The sequence below is a fragment of the Muscardinus avellanarius genome (assembly GCF_963383645.1).
Source record: "Muscardinus avellanarius genome assembly, chromosome: 4".
Lineage (NCBI taxonomy): Eukaryota > Metazoa > Chordata > Mammalia > Rodentia > Gliridae > Muscardinus > Muscardinus avellanarius.
The window spans coordinates 39,800,256-39,822,666 of NC_137789.1; the positions used below are offsets into that span (position 1 = coordinate 39,800,256).

At 41.4% G+C, this 22,411-nt stretch overlaps 1 protein-coding gene across 1 annotated transcript in view; it reads right to left on the reverse strand.

The window, feature by feature from the left end:
* SPAG1 (sperm associated antigen 1) overlaps positions 1-19,906 on the reverse strand; it is a gene marked incomplete at both ends in the record, with an annotated part of 67,714 nt that extends 47,808 nt beyond the window's left edge. The window contains 8 exons of the mRNA XM_080693730.1: positions 2,251-2,357; positions 3,788-3,918; positions 7,949-8,054; positions 9,122-9,231; positions 10,028-10,092; positions 15,697-15,822; positions 17,190-17,349; positions 19,767-19,906. Of these exons, the coding sequence (XP_080549856.1) occupies positions 2,251-2,357; positions 3,788-3,918; positions 7,949-8,054; positions 9,122-9,231; positions 10,028-10,092; positions 15,697-15,822; positions 17,190-17,349; positions 19,767-19,906 (945 nt within the window). The remainder of the gene's footprint in view (positions 1-2,250; positions 2,358-3,787; positions 3,919-7,948; positions 8,055-9,121; positions 9,232-10,027; positions 10,093-15,696; positions 15,823-17,189; positions 17,350-19,766) is intronic.
* Positions 19,907-22,411: the final 2,505 nt, after the last annotated feature.

Below are 22,411 nucleotides of genomic sequence, written 5' to 3' on the forward strand. Positions count from 1 at the left end.
CCATTCTACCTCCAATCTACACCCTCAGCCCTATTTTTTATTCTTTATTTTGAAACAGGGTCTCACTAAATAGTATCTGAAGCTGTCCATGAACCATGATTCTCACGTCTCAGTCTCCTAAATGTTAGGATTACAAGTATGCATCACCACGCTCTGCTCTTATCTTTTTATTTTTCTAACAATGCCTTTCAAAAAGTAGAAATTTTTAATTTTATAAAGTTCTCAACCCTTTCTTTTATGGCTTGTGCCTTTTGTGTCACATGCAAGAAATATTTGTCTAAAAAAAGGTCATAAAGATTTTCTCCTATGTTCTCTTCTAGAACTGTTATTACATATTTCACATTCACAAGGCATATGAACCATTTTGAGTTAGTGTTTTCATGTAGTTATGACAAAAATGCATTTGGATAAGGCCTCAAAATAAATATGTAAACATAAAATTGTGTTGGGTATTACAATTAAAGGTAGTTTCTCTTTTTTAAAATATTTCTTTAATGTCGGGCGTAGTGACGCACGCTTGTAATCCCCGCGCTTGGGAGGCTGAGACAGGAGAATTGCACAGGTTTGAAGCCAGCCTCAGCTACTTAGTGAGGCTCTCAGCAACTTAGTGAGACCCTGTTCCCAAATAAAATATAAAATGGGTCTGGGAGTATAGTAACCTGGAGGTAGAAAAGCCTCTGGGTTCCACCCTCAGTACCACCAAAAAAAAAAAAAAAAAAAAAAAATATATATATATATATATATATATATATATATATATATGTGTGTGTGTGTGTGTGTGTGTGTGTGATTTATAATTTTGTTAAATTAACATTTAATCAATACAACTATTATTCAAAGGAAATACAGGGAGAGAGCAGTAGATAACCCAATAGGTGTGTGTGTTAAAATTTAGGGGCAACTGACCTTTGGAAGGCAGTTCACCATGCTTTTCTCCCATTTCTGACGGTATTGTGAACAGAGAGGCATTATGTTACCTTTGTTCTTGACTATCTGTAAGTATGCTTGTACTGAGAATAGCCCTGGAGAATAGAAATAGCATCTCCCTCTAGCAGACAGGGCAAGGCTGTTTGCTCTCCAGTATAATAAAGATGGTATTCCACTCTGAAGCAGATTTTGAGCAATTGCTTCTAGCCCATCATAAAAGGGGTTTCCTAAACTTCTGCTTCCTCAGTCCCCACACACCCCCACTGAGTGTGCGAAATCCACCTGGATCATTCTGCCTCACTCGGGAACAAGAAGGAGCCGTCGTGACTGTGAAGATCATCAGCTTGGTGGGCCGTGACTCATGACTAACAAAGTCCTTTGGGTCTTACCCAGAATATCCGGTGTCCTCTGCTGAGCCCCTTTGGTAATTTGCAAGGAGAGTGAAACCTCAGACCCTTCACAGTCCCTGAAACTTGCCCCTACTCTTTAGGCTTTAATACAGATCCCTTTAATTGCATAGTCAGACTCCACTAAGTCAGGCAGCAATAGGTTTACCATTTTAGCCTCAGACAAAAACACTCTTCTGTGGCCATGGAGCCCACCCCTCATCAATCCCACCGAGGAAAAATCTATGTCATTCTGCATAATAAAGTGAGGTTAATTCAGAGGAAAGCATCACCTGCAGCACTACGGGAAAGAGAAAAATTTAGTATCTGTCCTGTATTGGTAGGTTTATACTTTTGCAGACTTTTTTTTTTTTTTGGTACTGAAGATTGAACCCAGGCATTCTACCTCCAAGCTATACTACTACACCTGACAGCCATTTTTTAATTTTTCATTTTGAAATAAGATCTCACTAAGTTCCTGAGACTGGCTGCAAATCTGTGATTCTCCTGTCTCAGCCTGCCAAGTATTGGAATTAGAAGTGTGCACCCCCATGCTCAGCTAAGAAACCCACTTTTTATTTTTTTAATCTTTTTAATTTTTTAAATTTTTTGCGGTACTGAAGATTAAACCCAGGGGCATATTACCTCTGAGCTACATCTCCAGCCCAATTTTATTCTTTATTTTGAAACAGGGTCTCACTAAGCTGTGGAGGGCCTCACTAAGTAGCTGAGGCTAGTCGTGAACCTGGATCCTCCTGTCTCAGCCTCCCAAGTACTGGAATTACAAGTGTGCGCCACCACGCCCGGCAGAAACCCACTTTTTAAAGCTGAGACCTAATCCTCAACATAATTTATTCAGCAAGATTGATACCATTTTTACATAAACTCAGAAACAGGAAATTATAGAACTAGGTGACAAATCACTTTCTGTACTTACCTTGGCCAAATCATTATCAGGTTCAACATGCAGCACTTTCCTCAAATCTTCTACAGCCTCCTGGAGCTTATTCTGGTGTTTATATGTAGTGGCACGGCGCAAGAGAGCTGAAAAATTACCAAAATAAAAGTCCTGTTTTTAACATATGGCATTATGGTTATAACTATTTTGCAAGTAGAAAAATAATAACAGTACCAAACACTGTAGGATGCAATCATACAAAAGTCATGTAGCCCCATTTTCAAGTTGAATGGATAGAAAATGGTCCTGTAGTAAACAGAAGGAGCTGCACCCGGCAACTGTCTCCTCTAACAACCTGGCCCCACTGGCTGCCTCGGCCACTAGATCCCCCTCCAGCTGAGAGACTCCATACTTCCCCCTTCACAGGCTCCACACTGCGCTGCAGGCCTGGGAAGATCTTCACTGAACAGTGTTTTTCTTTTACTAAGTATCACTAATTTTTTTTACCATCACTTCTTGAGAACTTAGAAAATCCCTCATTGAAATTCTACTGACCAACATCTAGCTCAGAATATGGTACCTTAGTGAAATTTCCTTAGCCATCCTAAAGTGATTGGAAGAGTAACTAAGCATAAAGAACTGATAGCATTGTAATAAGTTAGCTGGGTTCAGAAATTGAGTACTTTGGTAATTTGCATCAGATTTTTTAGGATTGGCATAATCATATAATTATTTAATACTAAAAATAAATGCCTTTCTGGTCCCATCATTTTCCATTAGATAATGAGAAAATTTATTATAATAAGTCAATATTTTGGGAAAAGCAGGCTTAGTAAATCTGAAAAGTGAGATATTTATATCTGACATATTTTAAAAACAAAGTTATAAATTTAATCAACTTTCTTTAGTCTTAGATTTAGCCTTGAAAACCTAAATTATTCTTATCATAACTCTAATCAAAATTTAAACACTGTGTTTTAAGTATACTTCAGCTACTGCTGTTGCTATTCAGATTTCCAAAAGGAAATAACAATTACCTTTTTTCTTTTTTTTAACTTCTTTGGGATAATTTGGTAGTTACAGAAAAGTGGCAAAGACAGTACAGAGAGTTTCTGTATATCTTTGATCTGATTCCCCTAATCCCAACATCTGATTCAATATTTTGGAATTATAAACTACTTCCTTTTTTTTTTTTTTTTTTTTTGGTGGTACTGGGGGTAGAACCAAGAGGCTTTCTACCTCTGGGTTATACTCCCATACCTTTTTTATATATTATTTGGAAACAGGATCTCACTAAGTTGCTGAAAGCCTCACTAAGTAGCTAAGGCTGGCCTCGAACCTGTGCGATCCTCCTGTCTCAGCCTCCCAAGTGCGGGGATTACAAGCGTGCACCACCATGCCTGGCGGGAATTATAAGATACTTCAGTACAAATAATCAGGGACTTAATTTTTGACTTAAATTTAAAATGAAAAGTAACTGAGTTTGAAATATTCTTAATATAAATGTATCAAGTATCTACAAATGGTATTTAACAAACTCTGCTATGAATGTAAAAGCATTCAGTGAATATTTTACCCTTTATGTTTCCAGGTTCTAACTCCAAGACCTTTTCACAATCCTGGAAAGCATTAGTCCAGTTCTGCAGTTTGATCTCTGCTTGAGCGCGATTGTTATAGGCAGCGATGGTGGGAAGGGCTGATATACTCCTGTAGGAGAGGAACTTATTAGAAACAAATATGCCTAAAGTCAATGTTAGAATAGAGAGAACTCAAAGCTGGGCATAGTGGCGCATGCTTGTAATCCCAGCATTTGGGAGGCTGAGACAGGAGGGTTCAAAGCCAGCTACTTAATGAGGCCCTGTGCAACTTAGTGAAGTTGTAGATAAAAATAAAAAATACAAAATAGGGCAGGGGGTATAGTTCGGAGGCCAAATGCCCCTGGATTTCATCCCCAGACAACCCCCCCCCCAAAAAAAATAGAACTCAGCCAGGCGTGGTGGCGCACACTTGTAATCCCAGAGCTTGGGGGGCTGAGACACGAGGATTACACAGTTCGAAGCCAGTCTCAGCTACTTAGTGAGGTTCTTAACAACTCAGTGAGACCCTGTTTCCAAATAAAATATAAAATAGGTCTGGGAGTGTAGCCCAGAGGTAGAAGGGCCCTGGGTTCCATCCCAGTATTACAGAAAAAAAGAAAATAGAGAGAACTTGGCTAAAGTCATAAATGCCACAATTATAGCCTGTGCATGCATTGAACTGTGTCCCTCAAAAAAGTTAAACTTTGAAGTCTTGCCAGGCGTGGTGGCGCACGCTTGTAATTCCCGCATTTGGGAGGCAGAGACAGGAGGATTGCGCTGGTTTGAAGCCAGCCTCCCTGGCTGGCTTAAGAGACACTGTTTCCAATTAAAAATATAAAATAGGTCTGGGAGTGTAGCCTGGAGGTAGAAGGGTTTCCAGGAACCCCAGTACCACCAAAAAAAAAAAAAAAAAAAAAAAAAAAAGAAAAAGTCTTAACCCCCCAGTAACCTCTGAATGTGAATATATTTGAAAACAGGGACATTAAAGAGGTTATTAAACTGGGACTGGTGGCACACACCTGTGATCCCATTACTAGGGAGGCTGGGACAAGAGGATCGCAGGTTGTAAGCCAGCCTCAGCTACTTAGTGAGGCCCTCTGCACCTCAGTGAGACCCTGTTTCAAAACAAAACAAAACAAAAAGGGCAGGGGGTGTAGCTTGGAGGCAGAGCACCTTGGATTCATTTCCAAGTACTACTAAAAAACAAAACAAAACAGACAAAAGGTTATTAAGTTAAAATGAGGTCACTGATGTGGGCCCTGCTGCCATTATAGGAAGAGGAGATTCAGACACGTGTCCACACACCGTGTAAACACAGCAGAAGACTGACACCTGTAGGCCCAGGAGAGCGGCCTCAGAAGAAACCAGCCCTGCCTGCACCTCGGCCTCAAGCTTGCGACTCCAGAGCTATGAGAAGGTTAGCTTTTCTAGCCTAAGCTCCTCAATCTGTGGTACTTTGTGATGGCAACCTCTCAAACTAACACTAAACCATCAAAAGTAATAAAATACTATTTTACATAGAAAATCTGTATCTAGATAGATGCTTAAATAGTTTGCTTAAAGTTAACAGAGGCTTTCGAGGTGACATAAGAATTTATTTTGTGTGTGGTGCTGAGGATTGAACCCAGGGGCATTCTACCTCTGAGCTACACCCCCAGCTTTATTTTATTTTTCATTTGGAAAGAGGATCTTGTTGGGTTGTTGAGGGCCTCACTAATTTGCTGAGGCTGGCGTTGAACCTATGATTCTCCTATCTCTCAAGTACTGGGAATACAGGCATGCACCACCATGCCTGGCTTGACATAGGAATTTAAATATCTATAGATCTTCTTTTTTTTTTTTTAAAAAAAGCATTAAATTTCAGTAACATTCTTTGACTCCTTGGGAATAATTTTTCTAGTACCAAGGGAGAAAAAAAAATGCAGTCAACACTATGACTTCTCAACAGAAGATAAAGACAATGCTGCTCCCTGTAATAGAAAAGAGGATCTCTACTAGTGAAAACCAAGAAGAGAGAAATAGTGTCAGCCACCTGCCTCAGTGCTGACAGCCACCTTCCTGAACACGGGAGACTGCACTGAGGGAACGTTCACCACATACCCTCTCACCTGTGTTCACTTACACACTCAGAGACAAACTTCTGTAGACACACAGACTTTTTCAGAGACATTTCTTTAGAGAAACTTCTCTGTGTGTGTCTCTAAAAAATCTTTCTTACTCAGCACATGGTGGCACATGCTTGTAATCCCAGCATTTGGGAGGCTGAGTCAGCAGGATCCGGGTTCACAGCCAGCCTCAGCTACTTAGTGAGACCTTGTTTCAAAATAAAGAATAAAAAATAGGGCTGGGGGTGTAGCTTGGAGGTAGAATGTTCCTCCCCAGCACCACACACACACACACACACACACACACACACACACACACACACACACACCTTTCTTACAAAGGTAGAAGGAAGATTATACATTTTTTTTTTTTTTTTTTTTGGTGGTACTGGGGTTCCTGGAAGCCCTTCTACCTCCGGGCTACACTCCCAGACCTATTTTTACATTTTTATTTGGAAACAGGGTCTTCTAAACCAGCGCGCGGCTGGCTTCGAACCTGTGCGATCCTCCTGTCTCTGCCTCCCAAGCGCGGGGATTACAAGTGTGCGCCACCATGCCCGGCTATACGAAGTTTAATTCTAAGGTGGCATTAGTGATTTTATGAGCACAGTTTATCTGTAACAATATTTGAGGTTTTTCCTACACTTTTCACAGACTGTAAAAACTTCAAAAATTTATGTCTTTATTGAATACCTACTATGATCTAGGTACTTTGCTAGGCATCAAAGTTACAAATGTGTAAAAAAAACACACAAAAAAGAAAACAAAAAAAAATTGGACAACAGGGTTCTACCCTGCTTATATTTCAGTTGGTATAAATTCATACAGATTTATTTGTTTATTTTATTTTTTATTTTTTGGTGGTACTGGGGGGTGGAACCCAGGGGCCTTCTACCTCTGGACTATACTCCCAGACCTATTTTATACTTTATTTGGAAACAGGGTCTCACTAAGTTGCTGAGAGCCTCACTAAGTAGCCGAGGCTGGCTTCGAACCTGCGCGATCCTCCTGTCTCAGCCTCCCAAGCGCGGGGATTACAAGTGTGCGCCACCACGCCCAGCTAAATTCACACAGATTTACTGTAGCTTTGACATATGCTACCAAGGAGTGGTAACATTGCTGAAAGAGCCTATATAAACTGGGGGAGGGTAGACGGAGTACGGTGAAGATTTAACCTAGTCTGAGAGGTTAGGGAAACGTTCTCTGATAAAGTAAGGCGTGGGTTAAGTTCTAGAGGAAAATGTATTTATGCACTATCATTATTTATTATCTTTTTTGTGGTACTAGGGATTGAATCCAGGGCCATTCTACCTCCAAGCTATACCGCCAGCCATATTTTTTATTCTTTATTTTGAGACAGGGTCTCACTAAATTGCAGAGGGCCTCACTAAATTAAGTAGCTGAGGCTGTCCTTGAACCCAGTCCTCCCGTCTCAACCTCCCTGATGCTGGAATTACAAGCATGCACCACCATACCGGTCTCCAATTTTGGGGGGTATAGAACTTATTTTTTAAAATTTTTTATTGGTGCATTATATTCATATATCATATTGGGGTAAAAAACTTATACAAATCACTGATTTAACCCCTACCCAATTCCCACCCCATTTCCTCCCTGTCCCTCCTTCCCCTGCTTGGCTTAGTGGTTGACTTCGATATGTTGAAGTACATTGTGTGTTTTAGAGATTTTCCTCTTCCCCCCTCCTTTCTCCTCCTTTAGGTTGCCTTGTTTACTCCTCTGTAGGATTTCCTTTTTCATCTGATCTCCAAATTCTTAACCTGTATGCTATGTAGACTTTCTGTCCAGTTCCTTTCAGAATGTTTCTATTCTCTCTGTAAAGTGGGAAAGCTAGGTCTTCTGTCAAAGATGGAGGCAGTGGAAGCTGAGCAGCTTGAGAAAGCATTGAAAAGCAACACAGACACAAGTGAACGGGGATAAGAGCAACATCGTAAGTGATTCCAACACAGCCATTTAGCTTACGTATATCACTTCAACGTTAAAACGTTATTCCTTTCTAAAAATGGCAAGTTTAAACCACAACAAAAATCTGCTCACCTTGTGTAATACATGATGGCCTCTTCATAATCTCCTGAGTTGAAAGCTTCGTTGCCTTTTTCTTTTTCACGAAGAGCAAGAAAACCCCTTTCCTTCTCAGTTAGACCTAGAGATAAATATTATCTGCTATATGTGAAAAAATAAAATGTAGTGTAATGTTTGAGACGTTTCCAAACAAGTGTGCTTTTTTTTTTTTTTTTTTTTTTTTTTTGCAGTGCCGGGACCGCAAACATGCCAGGCAAGCACTTCCACTGAGCCATACCCTGGTCCCCTCTCCCCGCCCCTGGGAAGTGCTTATTTTACTGAAGTAGAAAACAGAATAAACTAAACTAAAGGTTTCCTAAGTTTAACAATTTGTTTTCCTTTTTCAATCATTCATAATTTTGAGAATTTATAGATTTTTATGTTAAAGGTCATCTATGGATTTCAAATAAAAAACTGCCTCATCTTTTTGTCATGAGGCAAAAGATATAGAATTTTCTGCTAGGTGCGGTGGTGCACACCTATAATCCCATTTCTTGGGAAGCTGAGACAGGTAGATCACAGGTTTAAGGACATTCTCAGCAATGTAGAAAAACTCTCAGTAACCTAACAAAATCCTGTTTCAAAACAATAAAATAGGCCAGGCGTGCTGGCCCGCAGTTGCAATCCTAGTACTTGGGAGGCTGAGACAGGAAAATTGTGCAGGTTCAAAGTCAGTCTCAGCTACTTAGTGAGGAGGCTCCTAGCCATGTAGTGAAACCCTGTTTCCCAGTAAAATACAAAACAAAATAAATCTGGGCATGTAGCCCAGAGATAGAAAGCCCCTGGTTTCTATCCCCAGTACCACACACAAAAATAAAAATAAGGGCTAGGGGTGTAGCTCAGAGGTAGAACACCCCTTGGTTCAATCCCCAGTACCACAAAAATTTTAAAAATAGGATTTTCTAAAAAAAAATTATGATAAGAAAAAATACTTATATTTTGAAAACTTATATTTAATTAGTATGACCATATTCACATAAAATAAGTAGTTAAAAAATAAATTTGTTAGGGGGATCAACCTCAGAAAACTATCCAAACACTACTTTTAATGGAAATCTGAAGCACTCAAAGACAATGTCTTCTATACTAATAGTTTTCATTTAATTTTATAAACAAAGACTACTTACTTATCTTTATTTCCCCTATTACCTGCTGTGTTTACTGTTTTCTCAATTTTAGACAGATGTGATTTGTTGTCTACTACAGTCTTTTCTTTGTAATCTTCATCAATTTTTGAACATTCCTTTTCAACATCAAATCTTAAATAAAAAAAGATGAAAGAATATAGTATAAGCAGAAAATAAAATCTATTATTGAATTCTATTTGTATTATAAGATGAATATCTCTTAATCCAAAATGCTTAAGACACTGGGCGTGGTGGCGCACACTTGTAATCCCTGCGCTTGGGAGGCTGAGACAGGAGGATCACAAGTTCATGGCCAGCCTCAGCTACTTAGTGAGGCTCTCTGCAACTTAGTGAGACCTTGTTTCAAAGTAAAGAATAAAAAGTAGGGCTGAGGGTGTAGCTCAGAGGTAGAATGCCCCTGGGTTCCATCCCCAATACCGAAAAAAAAAAAAAAAAAGAATAAAATTATCGGGTTGAGGGTATAGCTCGGAGGCAGAATGCCCCTGGATTCTATTCCCAGTACTGAAAAAAAAAAAAAAATCGAAAGTGTTTAGACTACATATTGTTAGTAATCTACTAAAATAATTTGGTACTCCTGAGATGTTTAGGTTTATAGTGATTATTTTAAATTTATTATAGTATTTAGCCAGGTGTGGTGGTACATACTTGTAATTCCAGAATTTGGAAGGCTGAGACCAGAGGATCTCAGTTTGCAGACAGCCTCACCTTACTTAGGCCCTGCACAACTCAGTGAAACCCTGTTTCAAAATAAGGAATAAAAAAAAAATAGGGCTGGGGGTATAGCTCATAGGTAGAATACCCATGGGTTCCATCCCTTAGACCCCAACACACAAAAAAATGTATTATAGTATTTAATGGTAAAAACCTTTTCAGAGACAAAATTTATATAAAGACATATAAAACATACTTATCCCACTCTGCATAATCCCTTGGAATTTTCTTTTTAGCAGTTCCACTTTTAGAATATTTTTCCTGAAAGAATGAAATCATATTTTATTGAGAAATAATTAGCCTATGATTATGTTTTACTGTAAATGGAATGTAGAGTATTGATTAAGACGTACAAATGGAAAGGACCAGAAAAATTGTGCCTTGAAGTTATAACATACAATTATATCAGCTCAGTTGTATCACATAACAGGCAAGAGAAAGGATTTTAAATTTATAGCTAATTCAGTGAACAATCTATAGGCTTTTGAGCACACACACACACACACACACACACACACAGAAAACTCACATGATTATTAATGACTTTTATATGATAAAAATGTTCAACTCTCTGATCTATTCTTTTTGTTTTTGTTTTTGTGGTACTGGCAACTGAACCTGGGGCATTCTACATCTGATATACACCCCCAGCTCTATTTTATTTTTTATTTGCAAACTAAGTTGCTGAAAGCCTTGCTAAATTTTTGAGGCTGGCTTTGAATCTGTGATTCTCCTGTCTCAGCCTCCCAACTGCTGGAATTCCAGGCCTGTGCTACCACATCTGGCCGATTTACTCTTTTAAAACCTAGGCATTGACGCCGGGCGTGGTGGCACATGCTTGTAATCCCCGCACTTGGGAGGCTGAGACAAGAGGATTGCACGGGTTCGAAGCCAGCCTCAGCTACTTAGTGAGGCTCTCAGCAACTTAGTGAGACCCTGTTTCCAAATAAAATATAAAATAGGTCTAGGAGTATAGCCCAGAGGTAGAAAGCCTCTGGGTTCCACCCCCAGTACCACAAAAAAAAAATAAATAAATAAATAAATAAATAAATAAAACCTAGGCATTGGCCGGGCATGGTAGTGCATGCTTTTATTTATTATTTTTATTTTTTGTTGGTGGTACTGGGGGGTGGAACCCAGAGGCTTTCTACCTCTGGGCTATACTCCCAGACCTATTTTTAAAAATATTTTATTTGGAAACAGGGTCTCACTAAGTAGCTGAGGCTGGCTTCGAATCTGTACGATCCTCCTGTCTCAGTCTCCTAAGCGCAGGGATTACAAGCCTGTGCCACCACGCCTGGCTGGCTCACGCTTTTAATCCCAGTACCTGGGAGGCTGAGACAGGAGGATCCCACAGGTTCGAAGCCAGGTTCAGCTACTCAGTGAGGCTCTCAGCAAATTAGTGAGACTCTGTTTCCAAATAAAATAGAAAATAGGGCTGGGAATGTGGCCCAGGGGTAGAAAGCTCCTGGGTTCCACCCCCAGTACTACACACACACACACACACACACACACACACACACACACACACCTTAGGCATTGGAGAAACAAGAATAACTAGTTTGCTATATTAGTCAGATAGGTTTGGTTGCAATGAGAGATACCCAACCTAAACTAATTAGATCATAAAAGAATAAAGTATAGGTTTATATGATGAAGCTGATGAGAGGGCGGAGTACTGCAGATAAAGGGATCCCTTTGCCCTTCTCTCTCATTCCTTCTCTACTCACCCAATCTCTGTTCTTCTCTGCCTACAGTCTCATGTCCTTTACAGCTGCTTGCTTTCTCCATGTAGTAGGAAACAGTGGCCTGGGATTATAATCATAATCTCACAGCCTCTCCCTCAGAGAGGAAACAGTGAGTGTTCTTTCTGCCTTCAGCTAGAGAAATCTCAGGGATGGGCTCTATTGGCTAGCTCACGCGACATGTGCCCACCCCTAACCAAGCACTCGCATGGTGTAAAGTGGCCCAGTTTAAGTCCCAGGCCCAGGCTGAGGATGGGGTACAAAGGCACGTTCTCCACGTGGAGTATAACAGAATAATATAACAGTATAATATGAAGCTGGGCATGGTGGTGCACACTTTTAATCCCAATATTTGGGAGGCTGAGACAGGAAGGTCATTGCTCGCAGATAGCCTCAGCTACTTAGTGAGGCCCTTTGCAACTCAGTGAGACCCTGTTTCAGAATAAATAAAAAAAATAGGGCTGGGGGTGTCACTCAGGTAGAATGCCCCTGGGTTCCATTCCCAGTACTGCAAAAACAAACCAGAACTTATGATAAAAAGTAGGTGCTCATGTGTTGTTCATCATCACATGTCTTTACTGTCACTAAGTTTGTGTTCGCTAATAGATGACTGAGAATCTCTAGGAAGAAGTGTGAAGGAGTGCTATGCACGCTTCAGAAGTATCATTTGAGCTTAGACTTGTTTTCCTACTTATAGACAAAGTTCTTTAGTTGAATTACACCTCTCCCACCACACAAAATGGTAAAGTTCTAATCCCTGGTACTTGTGAATGGGACCTCATTTTGGAAATAGGGTCTTTGCAGGTGTAACCATGTTAATATGAGGTAATTAGGGTGCACCCTAATCCAATATGGTTGCCATCTTTATGAAAGGGAGATAAGAAACTGGCTCAGAGGGAAGCTGGCAGCACGAAGGTGGAGCTAGAGATTAGAATGTTGCACACAAGCCAAGAAGTGCCTGGCACTGCTGGAAACTGGAAGAGCAGGGAGGAATCCTCCCTTCAGGTCTCACAAGGAGATGGGAGCTGGGCACAGTGCCACACACCTGTAATCCCAGCACTTGGGAGGCTGAGACAGGAGGATCTGGGTTCGTGGCCAGCCTCAGGTATTTAGTGAGGCCTGTTTCAAAATAAAAATAAAATAGGGCTGGAGGAATAGTTCAGAGGTAGAATGCCCCTGCGAGGTTCAATTCCCAGTAAAACATACACACAAAACATACACAGAGCTGAGGGCCTCACTTACTTGCAGAGATTGGCCTTGAATGTACAATCTGCCTATCTCTGCTTTCCAAGTCCTGGGATTAGAGGCCTGCACCGTCACGCCCACGCCCAGCTCACATATGCTTTGCTTAAGATAACAAATCACTTTTCAGACTGCTTTCAGCGCTTTCCACATACTTCCCATTCTTTCACACAAAACACTAAAAACATATCCCCCCAAGATTTAAGAAAGTAAATATTTTGTTCTTTCATCAAAGGTATTTTTATGATGCCAGCAGTTTTACTGATGTACTAATGTCAATACACTGAAAAAGACAAAGAATTAACATTTTAAAACTAGAATTGCCAGGTATAGTGGTACGCACCTACCTGGAGTCCTAGCTACTTGGGAGGATGAGACAAGAGTGTTGTTTGGGCCAGAAGGTCCAGGCCAGCCTGGGTCACATAGTGAGAAACTTTTGCAGAAATAAAGAGGGGAGATTAAGAGAGAGAGAGGAAGAAGAAGATGAGTGAAGAGAAAAGGAAGGAAGGAAAGAAAGGAGGGAAGGAGGGGAGGAAGGAGGTAGCATAGCACTGATTTTTTTTGACTCCCTGGGCTTCAAGGATCCCGAAAAGAACTTTGATAACCTCTGTACCATTAATTAGTCTACCACAATGTATTGTAAGGTCCTTGAGGGCAAAGTCTAAATACTATTCCAAATTAGCACATAGTGCTCAGTTACTAAATATGAATTCTCTGATTACAGGTAGTGATGTCCTCTGTTACCTGCATGATTCTATTTAATAGGGGTTTTAAAAAAAAAAGCCCGGGAAGGTAAATTATCAGAAAGCAGAGTGATGAAGGTTATGGAGGTTTTAAAAAATAAATTGAGGATTCAAAGACAAGAATAGCAAGAATGATTAACCGAGAATGAAAAGATGTTGCTCAACTTGGGTCAGAAGTCACGTCAGCTGGAAGCCGAGAGGCCCATTTCAACCTGGACTTAGGTAGATAGACCTGGAACTCCAACAGGCCTTTTCTCTGTGGAACCCATGGGTTCAAAAGGAAAAGTCTAAGCCAGCTGTGGTGGCGCATACTTGTAATCCCAGTACTAGGCTGAGACAGGAGGATCGCAGGGTTGCGGAGAGCTGCAGTTACTTAGTGAGGCTCTCTGCAACTAAGTGAGACGCCGTTTCAAAATAAAATAGGGCTGGGCATGGTGGCGCACGCTTGTAATCCCCGCGCTTGGAAGGCTGAGACAGGAGGATCGCACAGGTTTGAAGCCAGCCTCAGCTACTGAGTGAGGCTCTCAGCAACTTAGTGAGACGCTGTTTACACATAAAATATAAAAATAGGTCTGGGAGTATAGCCCGGAGGTAGAAAGCCTCTGGGTTTTACCCCTAGTACCACCAAAATAAATAAATAAAATAAAATATAATAGGGCTGGAGGTACAGCTCACAGGTAGAGTGCCCCTGGGTTCAATATCCAGTGCTACACACACAAAAAAAAAGTCTACATGACAAAATGGTGAGCAAACACAGAAATATGAGGATAAAAGAAAAACAAACGTGCTATAAAGAGGAATAACATCCGTAAGCACTTGAGAGTATCTGTCTACCATTTTATTTTTTGGTTCAACCCTCAGTACTCATTCTACCTTTGAGTTATACCTCTAGCCCAATATATTTCTTTTTTTGTACAGTACTAGGGGTGGAATGCAGGGATATTCTGCCTCCGAGCTACACTCCCAACCCTATTTTTTATTCTTTATTTTTGAAACAGGGTCTCACTGAGTTGCACAGGGCCTCACTAAGTAACTGAGGCTGTCCACAAGCCATGATTCTCCTGTCTCAGCCTCCCAAATGCTGAGATTACATGCGTGTGCTACCACACCCGGCTTCTGATATATTTCTTATTTGGAAACAGGATCTTGCTAGGTTGGTGAGAGTCTCACTATTTGACAGCTGAGGATGTCCTCGAACCTTCGATCCTCCTGTCTTTGCCTTCCAAGTAAATGAAGAAAAAGAAGAGTAAAGAGAAAAGAAGGAAGACAAGAAGGAAGAGAGGGAGGGAGGGAAAGAGGGAGGGAGGGGAGGCCACCATGCCTGGCCTCTGTCTACCATTTTTTTTTTTTTTATTTGTGGGACTGGGGATGGAACCCAGGGGCATTCAACCTCTGAGCTACACTCCCTGCCCTATTTCTTATTCTTTATTTTGAAACCAGGTCTCACTGAGTTGCAGAGGGCCTCACTAAGTAGCTGAGGCTGTCCGCCATCCGCGATCCTCTGGTCTCAGCCTCCCAAATGCTGGGATTACAAGTGTGCGCCACCACACCCGGCTTCTGTCAACCATCTTAAATCTCTAACTAGTTAAATAAAATAATAAGACATATCCACTGTACTTATACTGACAGTTTCACACACTGAATGAGACCTTATGTGCTCATGGAAGATGGCAAAAGAGGACACCAAAGGAACTATGAAGGGCCGGGCGTGGTGGCGCACGCTTGTAACCCCAGCATTCGGGAGGCCGAGACCGGAGGATCATGGCTCGCAGCCAGCCTCAGCTACTTAGTGAGGCCCTTTGCAACTCAGTGAGACCCTGTTTCAAAATAAAAAATGAAAAATAGGGCTGAGGGTGTAGCTCGGATGTAGAATGCCCCTGGGTTCCATCCCCAGCACTACAAAAAGCAAAGAAAAGAAAAGAACTGTGAAGGAAGGGAATAAACCCAAGACTTAAGTCTTCAAGGAAAATCCCGCTTGTTTTAATTCCCAAGGGATGAGATGGAGCCTACTCTGGTGTCTTTACACCCTGAAAACACCTCTGTCCTCTGGAGGACCCGCACTTGGGCAGCTCTGCCAAGATGAGATGGCTCCGTGGCCACGGCCCTCTCCTGCCTGCCCGCCGCCAGAAGCCCACCTTGCCCAGGTGGAGGTGGCTGTTTGAGCCACGAACTGGAGGCCAATGATCTTTTGTTCCTGGAAATGTTTCTGTTTCGTGGAAGTGAATTCTATTGTCTTCTCTTTTAATTTCTGATACCCAACTCTGTGAAGAATGAAGAAAAAGAAGTTAATATTTTGAAGCTAATAGTTTGAAATAACTAACCAAGCATTAGAAAGAATAGTCTCGCTGCTTGCTGAGGCTGTCCTTGTTCCTGCAATCCTCCTGTCTCAGCCTCCCAAGTACTAGGATTATAGGCATGTGACACCATGCTTGGCTTCCTATTTTTTATTTTGAAACAGGGTATCATTCAGTTGTGGAGGGCCTCGCTAAGTTGCTGGGGCTGGCTGTGAACCTGTGACTCTTCTGTCTCAGCCTCTTAAGTTCAGAGTTTACAGATGTATGCTACCATGTCTAGCATGACTCCATTTTTTAGGTAACAATTTTGGCGGGTTTTTTTTTTTTTCAGTACTGGGGATGGAATCCAGAGGCATTCTACCTCCAAGAAACACCCCCATCCTTATTTTTTTGTTCTTTATTTTGAAACAGGGTCTCACTGAGTTGCAAAGGGCATCACTAAGTAGCTGAGGCTGTGAACAGCAATCCTCTTGTTTCAGCCTGCCAAATTCTGGTATTACAAGCATGAACCACCACACCAGCTTTTTAGGTAACAATTTGATCATGACATTCTCTCTACCTGAATACCCTTCTTACATTTTTTAATTTTTTTTTTTTTTTTGGTACTGGGATTGAACCGAGGAGAATTCTATCTCCAAGCTATACCCCCAGCCCTATTATTTTTATTTTAAAATATGGTCTCACTTGGTTACTGTGCCCTGGTCTCAGACCTGTGATCCTCTTGCCTCCGCTTCCCAAGGGCTGGGATTACAAGCAGGCACCACCACGCCCAGCTCACCCTCCCACTTTAATTGTGGTAAGTACTCATAAAAGAAAATTTACTTTCTTAATCATTTTTAGTGTACAGTCAGTCTTATTAAAAATATTTAGACTGTTACCTGTCTTCCTTTTATTATCTGGCAAAATCTTATCATTCGTCCCCAGCAAGTTTTCCCTGAACTTCCTGGTTGGGCTAAAAGTGCTCCTACTCCACACGTTAGCATAAAGATTTTAAATCATTCATTTAGTGTCAGTCTCTCTCTCATATCCTAAGAAGCATTGACGCCGGGCGTGGTGGCGCACGCTTGTAATCCCTGCACTTGGGAGGCTGAGACAGGAGGATCACACGGGTTCAAAGCCAGCCTCAGCTACTTAGTGAGCCTCTCAGCAACTTAGTGAGACCCTGTTTCTAAATAAAGTATAAAATAGGTCTGGGAGTATAGCCGGGAGGTAGAAAGCCTCTGGGTTCCACCCCCCAGTACCACCAATAAATAAATAAATAAATAAATAAATAAATAAAAGAAACATATATAAGGTTGCTACAATATTTGTCAACAGCTGGTATTGTTGCATACCTTCATATCACCATCAATTGTTTCCCATTCTTCTGCTGTGAAACTGGATGCCGTCGCTGCAGGTTTATCTTTCCTCAAGGCTCTGCTTTCAGGAGCCAAGCCTGTAAGGCGCTTTTCACAAAATTCTGTAAGTTCAGGATAATATCCTTCCTCACCAGACCTTTAAAAAATTATAATTTTAGATTTAGCACCTTATTTAAAGATCCTACAGACCAGTGGTTTGCAACCTGGGGCTCAGGAGTTCTGCAGAAATCTCAAGGGCTGCACCAGGCAGAAGGCTGGATGGATGGCCTACCCAGCACAACCTCCATTTTTATTTGTTAATCTTTGGAGTGACTCAGTGAAGGAACTTCAGAGAAACCAGTTTTTACCACACACTAATAAAAGTTGAATAACTGAAGCCTGCCATGGCTGTACACACCTATAATTCCAGTACTTGGGAGGCTGAGACAAAAGGATGGCAGGTTTGAGACCAGCCTTAGCAATTTAGTGAGGCTCTCAGCAACCTAAGGAGACCCTGTTTAAAAATAAAAAGGGCTAGGGATGTAGTTCAGAGGTAGAATGACTCTGGGTTCAATTCCACCCCCACCCAAAAAAAAAAAAGAGGGTCAGAGGAAAAAAAATGGAAGAACTACTTTAGAGATAAAAGAACACTCCTGAGTCCTGGACAGAAGGGTTTATGATCACCCCCCTCCCCATGCCTTCAGCAATAGAGCTCTGCTCTCCAAATCAAATCAGCTCAAGAAATCCAAAATAGGCAGCCCAGGTTGGTACTTCATTAAGTAGTGTTTCTCAAAGTGGGTTCTTTGACCCCTTGCATAACAATCGGCTTGCTTGTTTAAAAAAACATGTTTCTGGCCGGGCGTGGTGGCTCACGCTTATAATCCCAGCATTTGGGAGGCTGAGATGGGAAGATTGTGGTTCGTGGTCAGCCTCAGCTACTTAGTGAGGCCCTCTGCGACTCAGTGAGACCCGGTTTCAAAATAAAGAATAAAGCCAGGCGTAGTGGCGCACGCTTGTAATCCCCGCGCTTGGGAGGTGGAGACAGGAGGATCGCGCAGGTTCGAAGCCAGCCGCGCTGGTTTAAGAGACCCGGTTTCCAAATAAGAAAGTATAAAAATAGGTCTGGGAGTGTAGCCCAGAGGTAGATGGGCTTCCAGGAACCCCAGTACCACCAAAAAATAAAAAATAAAAAAAATAAAGAATAAAAAGTAGGGCAGGGTGTGTAGCTCGGAGGTCAAACGCCCCTGGATTCCATACCCAGACCCGCAAAAAAAAAAAAAAAAAAAAAAAAAACATGTTTCTGGACCCTACCCCAGATTTCATGAAACAAAACCTTGGGAATGAGGCCCTCAGATTTGTATTTTTACAACCACAACTTAAATATGTTAAGGTTTCATAGTCACCCCTTGGGGCTCTAGTCTGGGAAGGCCTTGCTCCCCTGCACCATCTGCCATTACCTTGGGGCCTCCCCACATCCTCCATTGACCAGCCTACAACGAGTTGGGTCCTTAGTGGTCAGAGGCTAGGACATGAGAGTGCCAGGGAACTTGTTGAGCACAGGCTGGTGAGAAACCTCACTTCCTAATGGCTGCCAGACCTTTTCCTAAAAACGTAGAGGAAGCAAGAAAAAGGCCCTTTGGATAGTCATTAGCCCAAGTCTCATGTTGGATGCAGACTTTGGTAAAACTCTTTGAACTAACCAAAGGATCAAAACACTATTTTTATCAAGCTGGGCGTGGTGATACACACTTGTAATCCCAATACTTGGGAGGCCGAGACAGGAAGATCGTAGGTTTGAGGCCAGTCTCAGCAACTTAGTGGGGCCCTCAGCAACTTAGTGAGACCCTGTTTAAAAAATAAAAAATAAAGCTGGGCATGGTAAAGAATGCTTATAATTCCTGTAGTTGGGAGGCTGAGACAGGAGGATCATGCAGGTTTGAAGCCAGCCTAAGCTACCCAGTGAGGATCTCAGCAGCTTAGTGAGAACTTGTTTCCAAATAAAATATAAAACAGGTCGAGCTGGGCATGGTGGCGCACGCTTGTAATCCCCGCACTTGGGAGGCAGAGACAGGAGGATCACACAGGTTCAAAGTCAGCCTTGCTGGCTTAAGAAACCCTGTTTCCAAATAAAAAGTATAAAATAGGTCTGGGAGTGTAGCCCGGAGGTAGAAGGGCTTCCAGGAACCCCAGTACCACACACACAAAAATAAATAAATAAAAAATAAAATATAAAATAAAATATAAAATAGGTCTAGAAGTATAACTCTGAGGTAAAAAGGCCCTGGGTTTCACCCCCAATACCACAAATTAATTAATTAATTAATTAATTAGGGTTAGCGTATAGCTCAGAGGTAGAGTGCCCTTGGGTTCAATCTCCAGGACAAAAACAAAACAACAACAAAAACAAAAAACCAACAACAATCAAGAAAAAAAAAAAAAAAACAACAACCCAGTATTTTGGAATCTACCACGGGCAAAACTTTCTCCCACATTTCTATTTTTGTTTGACTTTTAGAAGGCAACCACATATTATAGTTGGCATACTGAAACATCAAACAATTTTTAAATGCTTACCTTAGCACACAAAGAATTTTTTCCAGATGTTTAATATCTGAACATTTTTTAATATATTCGAAATCCAAATGTTCAATGGGAATTTTAAATGTCTTTGTTGTCCCAGAGCCCCACAGTGATGGATAATCTTTGGCAGTCATAGCTGAAACACAATATAGGAAAACAGATATAAACCTAATACATATATTTACACATATATATATTTTTTTCTTTTGGTACTCGGAACTGAGCCCAGAAGCATTATACCTCTGATATAGACCCCCAGCTCTTTTTGTTTTTTATTTTAAAGTGGGGTCTCACTAAATTTCTGAGGGTCTCGCTTGAGCTGAGATTATGGGTTCAAGGTTGCCTTGAACCTGTGATCTTCTTGTCTCGGCCTCCCAAGTACTGAAATTACAGATACGTGTCACTATGCCCAGCTAAACCTAAAATATTTAGTGCTCAATTTGGATATTAGTAACCATCTGGATAGTACTGTAGAAGGAGGTAGAGGTTTTTTTCCCCAAGGGAAAAGCTACTCATTTCAAACTCTCCCTTCCTGATAACAACAGTTAACATTTACAGAGTTAAATTACTGTGTGCCACGCACTGGATTCTCTCTCTCTCTCTCTCTCTCTCTCTCTCTCTCTCTCTCTCTCTCTCTCTCGGCAAATTGATCCTAGGGGTATTCTACCTTTAAGATATACCCTAAGCCCTATTTTCTTTTTTATTTTTTTATTTTCTGGTGGTACTAGGGGTGGAACCCAGAGGCTTTCTACCTCCGGGCTATACTCCCAGACCTTTTTTATATTTTATTTGGAAACAGGGTGTCACTAAGTTGCTGAGAGCCTCACTAAGTAGCTGAGGCTGGCTTCGAACCTGTGTGACCCTCCTGTCTCAGCCTCCCAAGCAAGCGTGCGCCACCACGCCCGGCTTTTCTTTTTTATTTTGAAACAGGGCCTCAGAGTTGCTGAGACTGGCCTCAAATCTGTGATTCTCCTGTCTCAGCCTCCAAGGTACTAAAATAACAGGGCTGTACCACCACATCTGGCTTCACTTAGTCTGTACTTAGAATCTTTAGCAGATGATGATACTTAAACTACCATCTGTCAACATCCCAGTCATCCTTGTGACTCAGCACAAACGTAAAATCCTGTCTATCATCTTGCCTCCTTATACTCCCCCCAAGTCCTCAGTGAATAGCTCCCCGTCTGTGATCTAAAACGCTCTGCACACACCAGTCACAGAGCTCCACACGTTTTAGTAGTGTCACTTTGTCTTTCCTTCCAGGTTATGAGAGAGATTATTCATCCTCATAGTTCCAGGACTAACATTAAGTGCTGCTTTATACCATTTAAGAAATATTTCATCCGGGTGTGGTGCCTCTAATCCCAGTATTTGAGAGGCTGAGACAGGAGGATGGCAGGTTCAAGGCTCGTGTTAGCAATTTAGGGACACCCTCAGCAACTTACCAAGACCCTATTTCAAAATAAAAATGAAATAGGGCTGAGGGTGTGACTTGGAAGTAGAATGCTCCTAGGTTCAACCACCACATTAAAAAAAAAAGAAGAAGAAAAGAAAGAAAGAAAAAAGATTTGAGAATAAGGAGAAGAACATAGACAATGATACTCTGGCTAATGATGTTGGTAACATCAAATGTGCATTTTTTAGTACGTGCTGGGCACCATTCTAAGGATGTGGATATACTTTACATATATGACCTCATTTAGTCTTCCAACTGCTCTATCGGGTGGGTTTTATTTGATGTAGAGAGCAATAATAACAAAAAACATAGATTGCACTAAATTACCATGTGTCATAGATTATGCTACTTATTTTCAAAACCACCCTCATGATGGATATCAATAATTATTCCTAGCTGTATTTAGTGGTGTATACTTGTAATCCCAGTACTTGGGAGGCCAAGACAGATGAGTCTATAAGTTCAAGGTCAGCCTCAGCAATTTGGTGAGACACTACATCAAAATAAAAAATAAAATAGGGCTGGGGTATAGCTCAGAGGTAAAATGTTACTGGGTTCCGTCTCCAGTTACACACACACACACACACACACACACACACACACACACACACACAGAGGAAAGTAAGAAAAGAACAAAAGTTACTCCTAGGGCTGGGGTGCAGTCAGTGATAGAGCACATGCCCAACATGGGCAAGAGCCTGGGGTCAAGCCCTAGGACTATGAATAAATAAGTCAATCCCTAGGACTACCGAATAAGACAGTAATAGTTACTCCCATTTCATATAAGGTAATAAGTAAACCGAGGGTGTGAATCTTAGTGGGCTTACAGAGTCCATAGGACCACCCTAACTGTGCTTTTCAAACTGCAAGTGGCAACTTGTGGAATCAATTTAGTGAGTAGCAATCAGTACTGTTTTGTAATGAGATTTTTTTTTTTTTTTTTTTTGGTGGTACTGGGAGTGGAACCCAGGGGCTTTTCTTCCATACCTATTTTATGCTTTATTTGGAAACAGGGTCTCACTAAGTTGCTGAGGCTGGCTTTGAACCACACCTGGCCTGTCAACGTTTTAAAACACCAGTGCATTAAAACCTATTGGGTGATCATTTTAAAAACATAAAGGAGTGCTGGGCATGGTGGTGAACACTTGTAATCCCAGTACTTGGGAGGCTGAGACAGGAGACT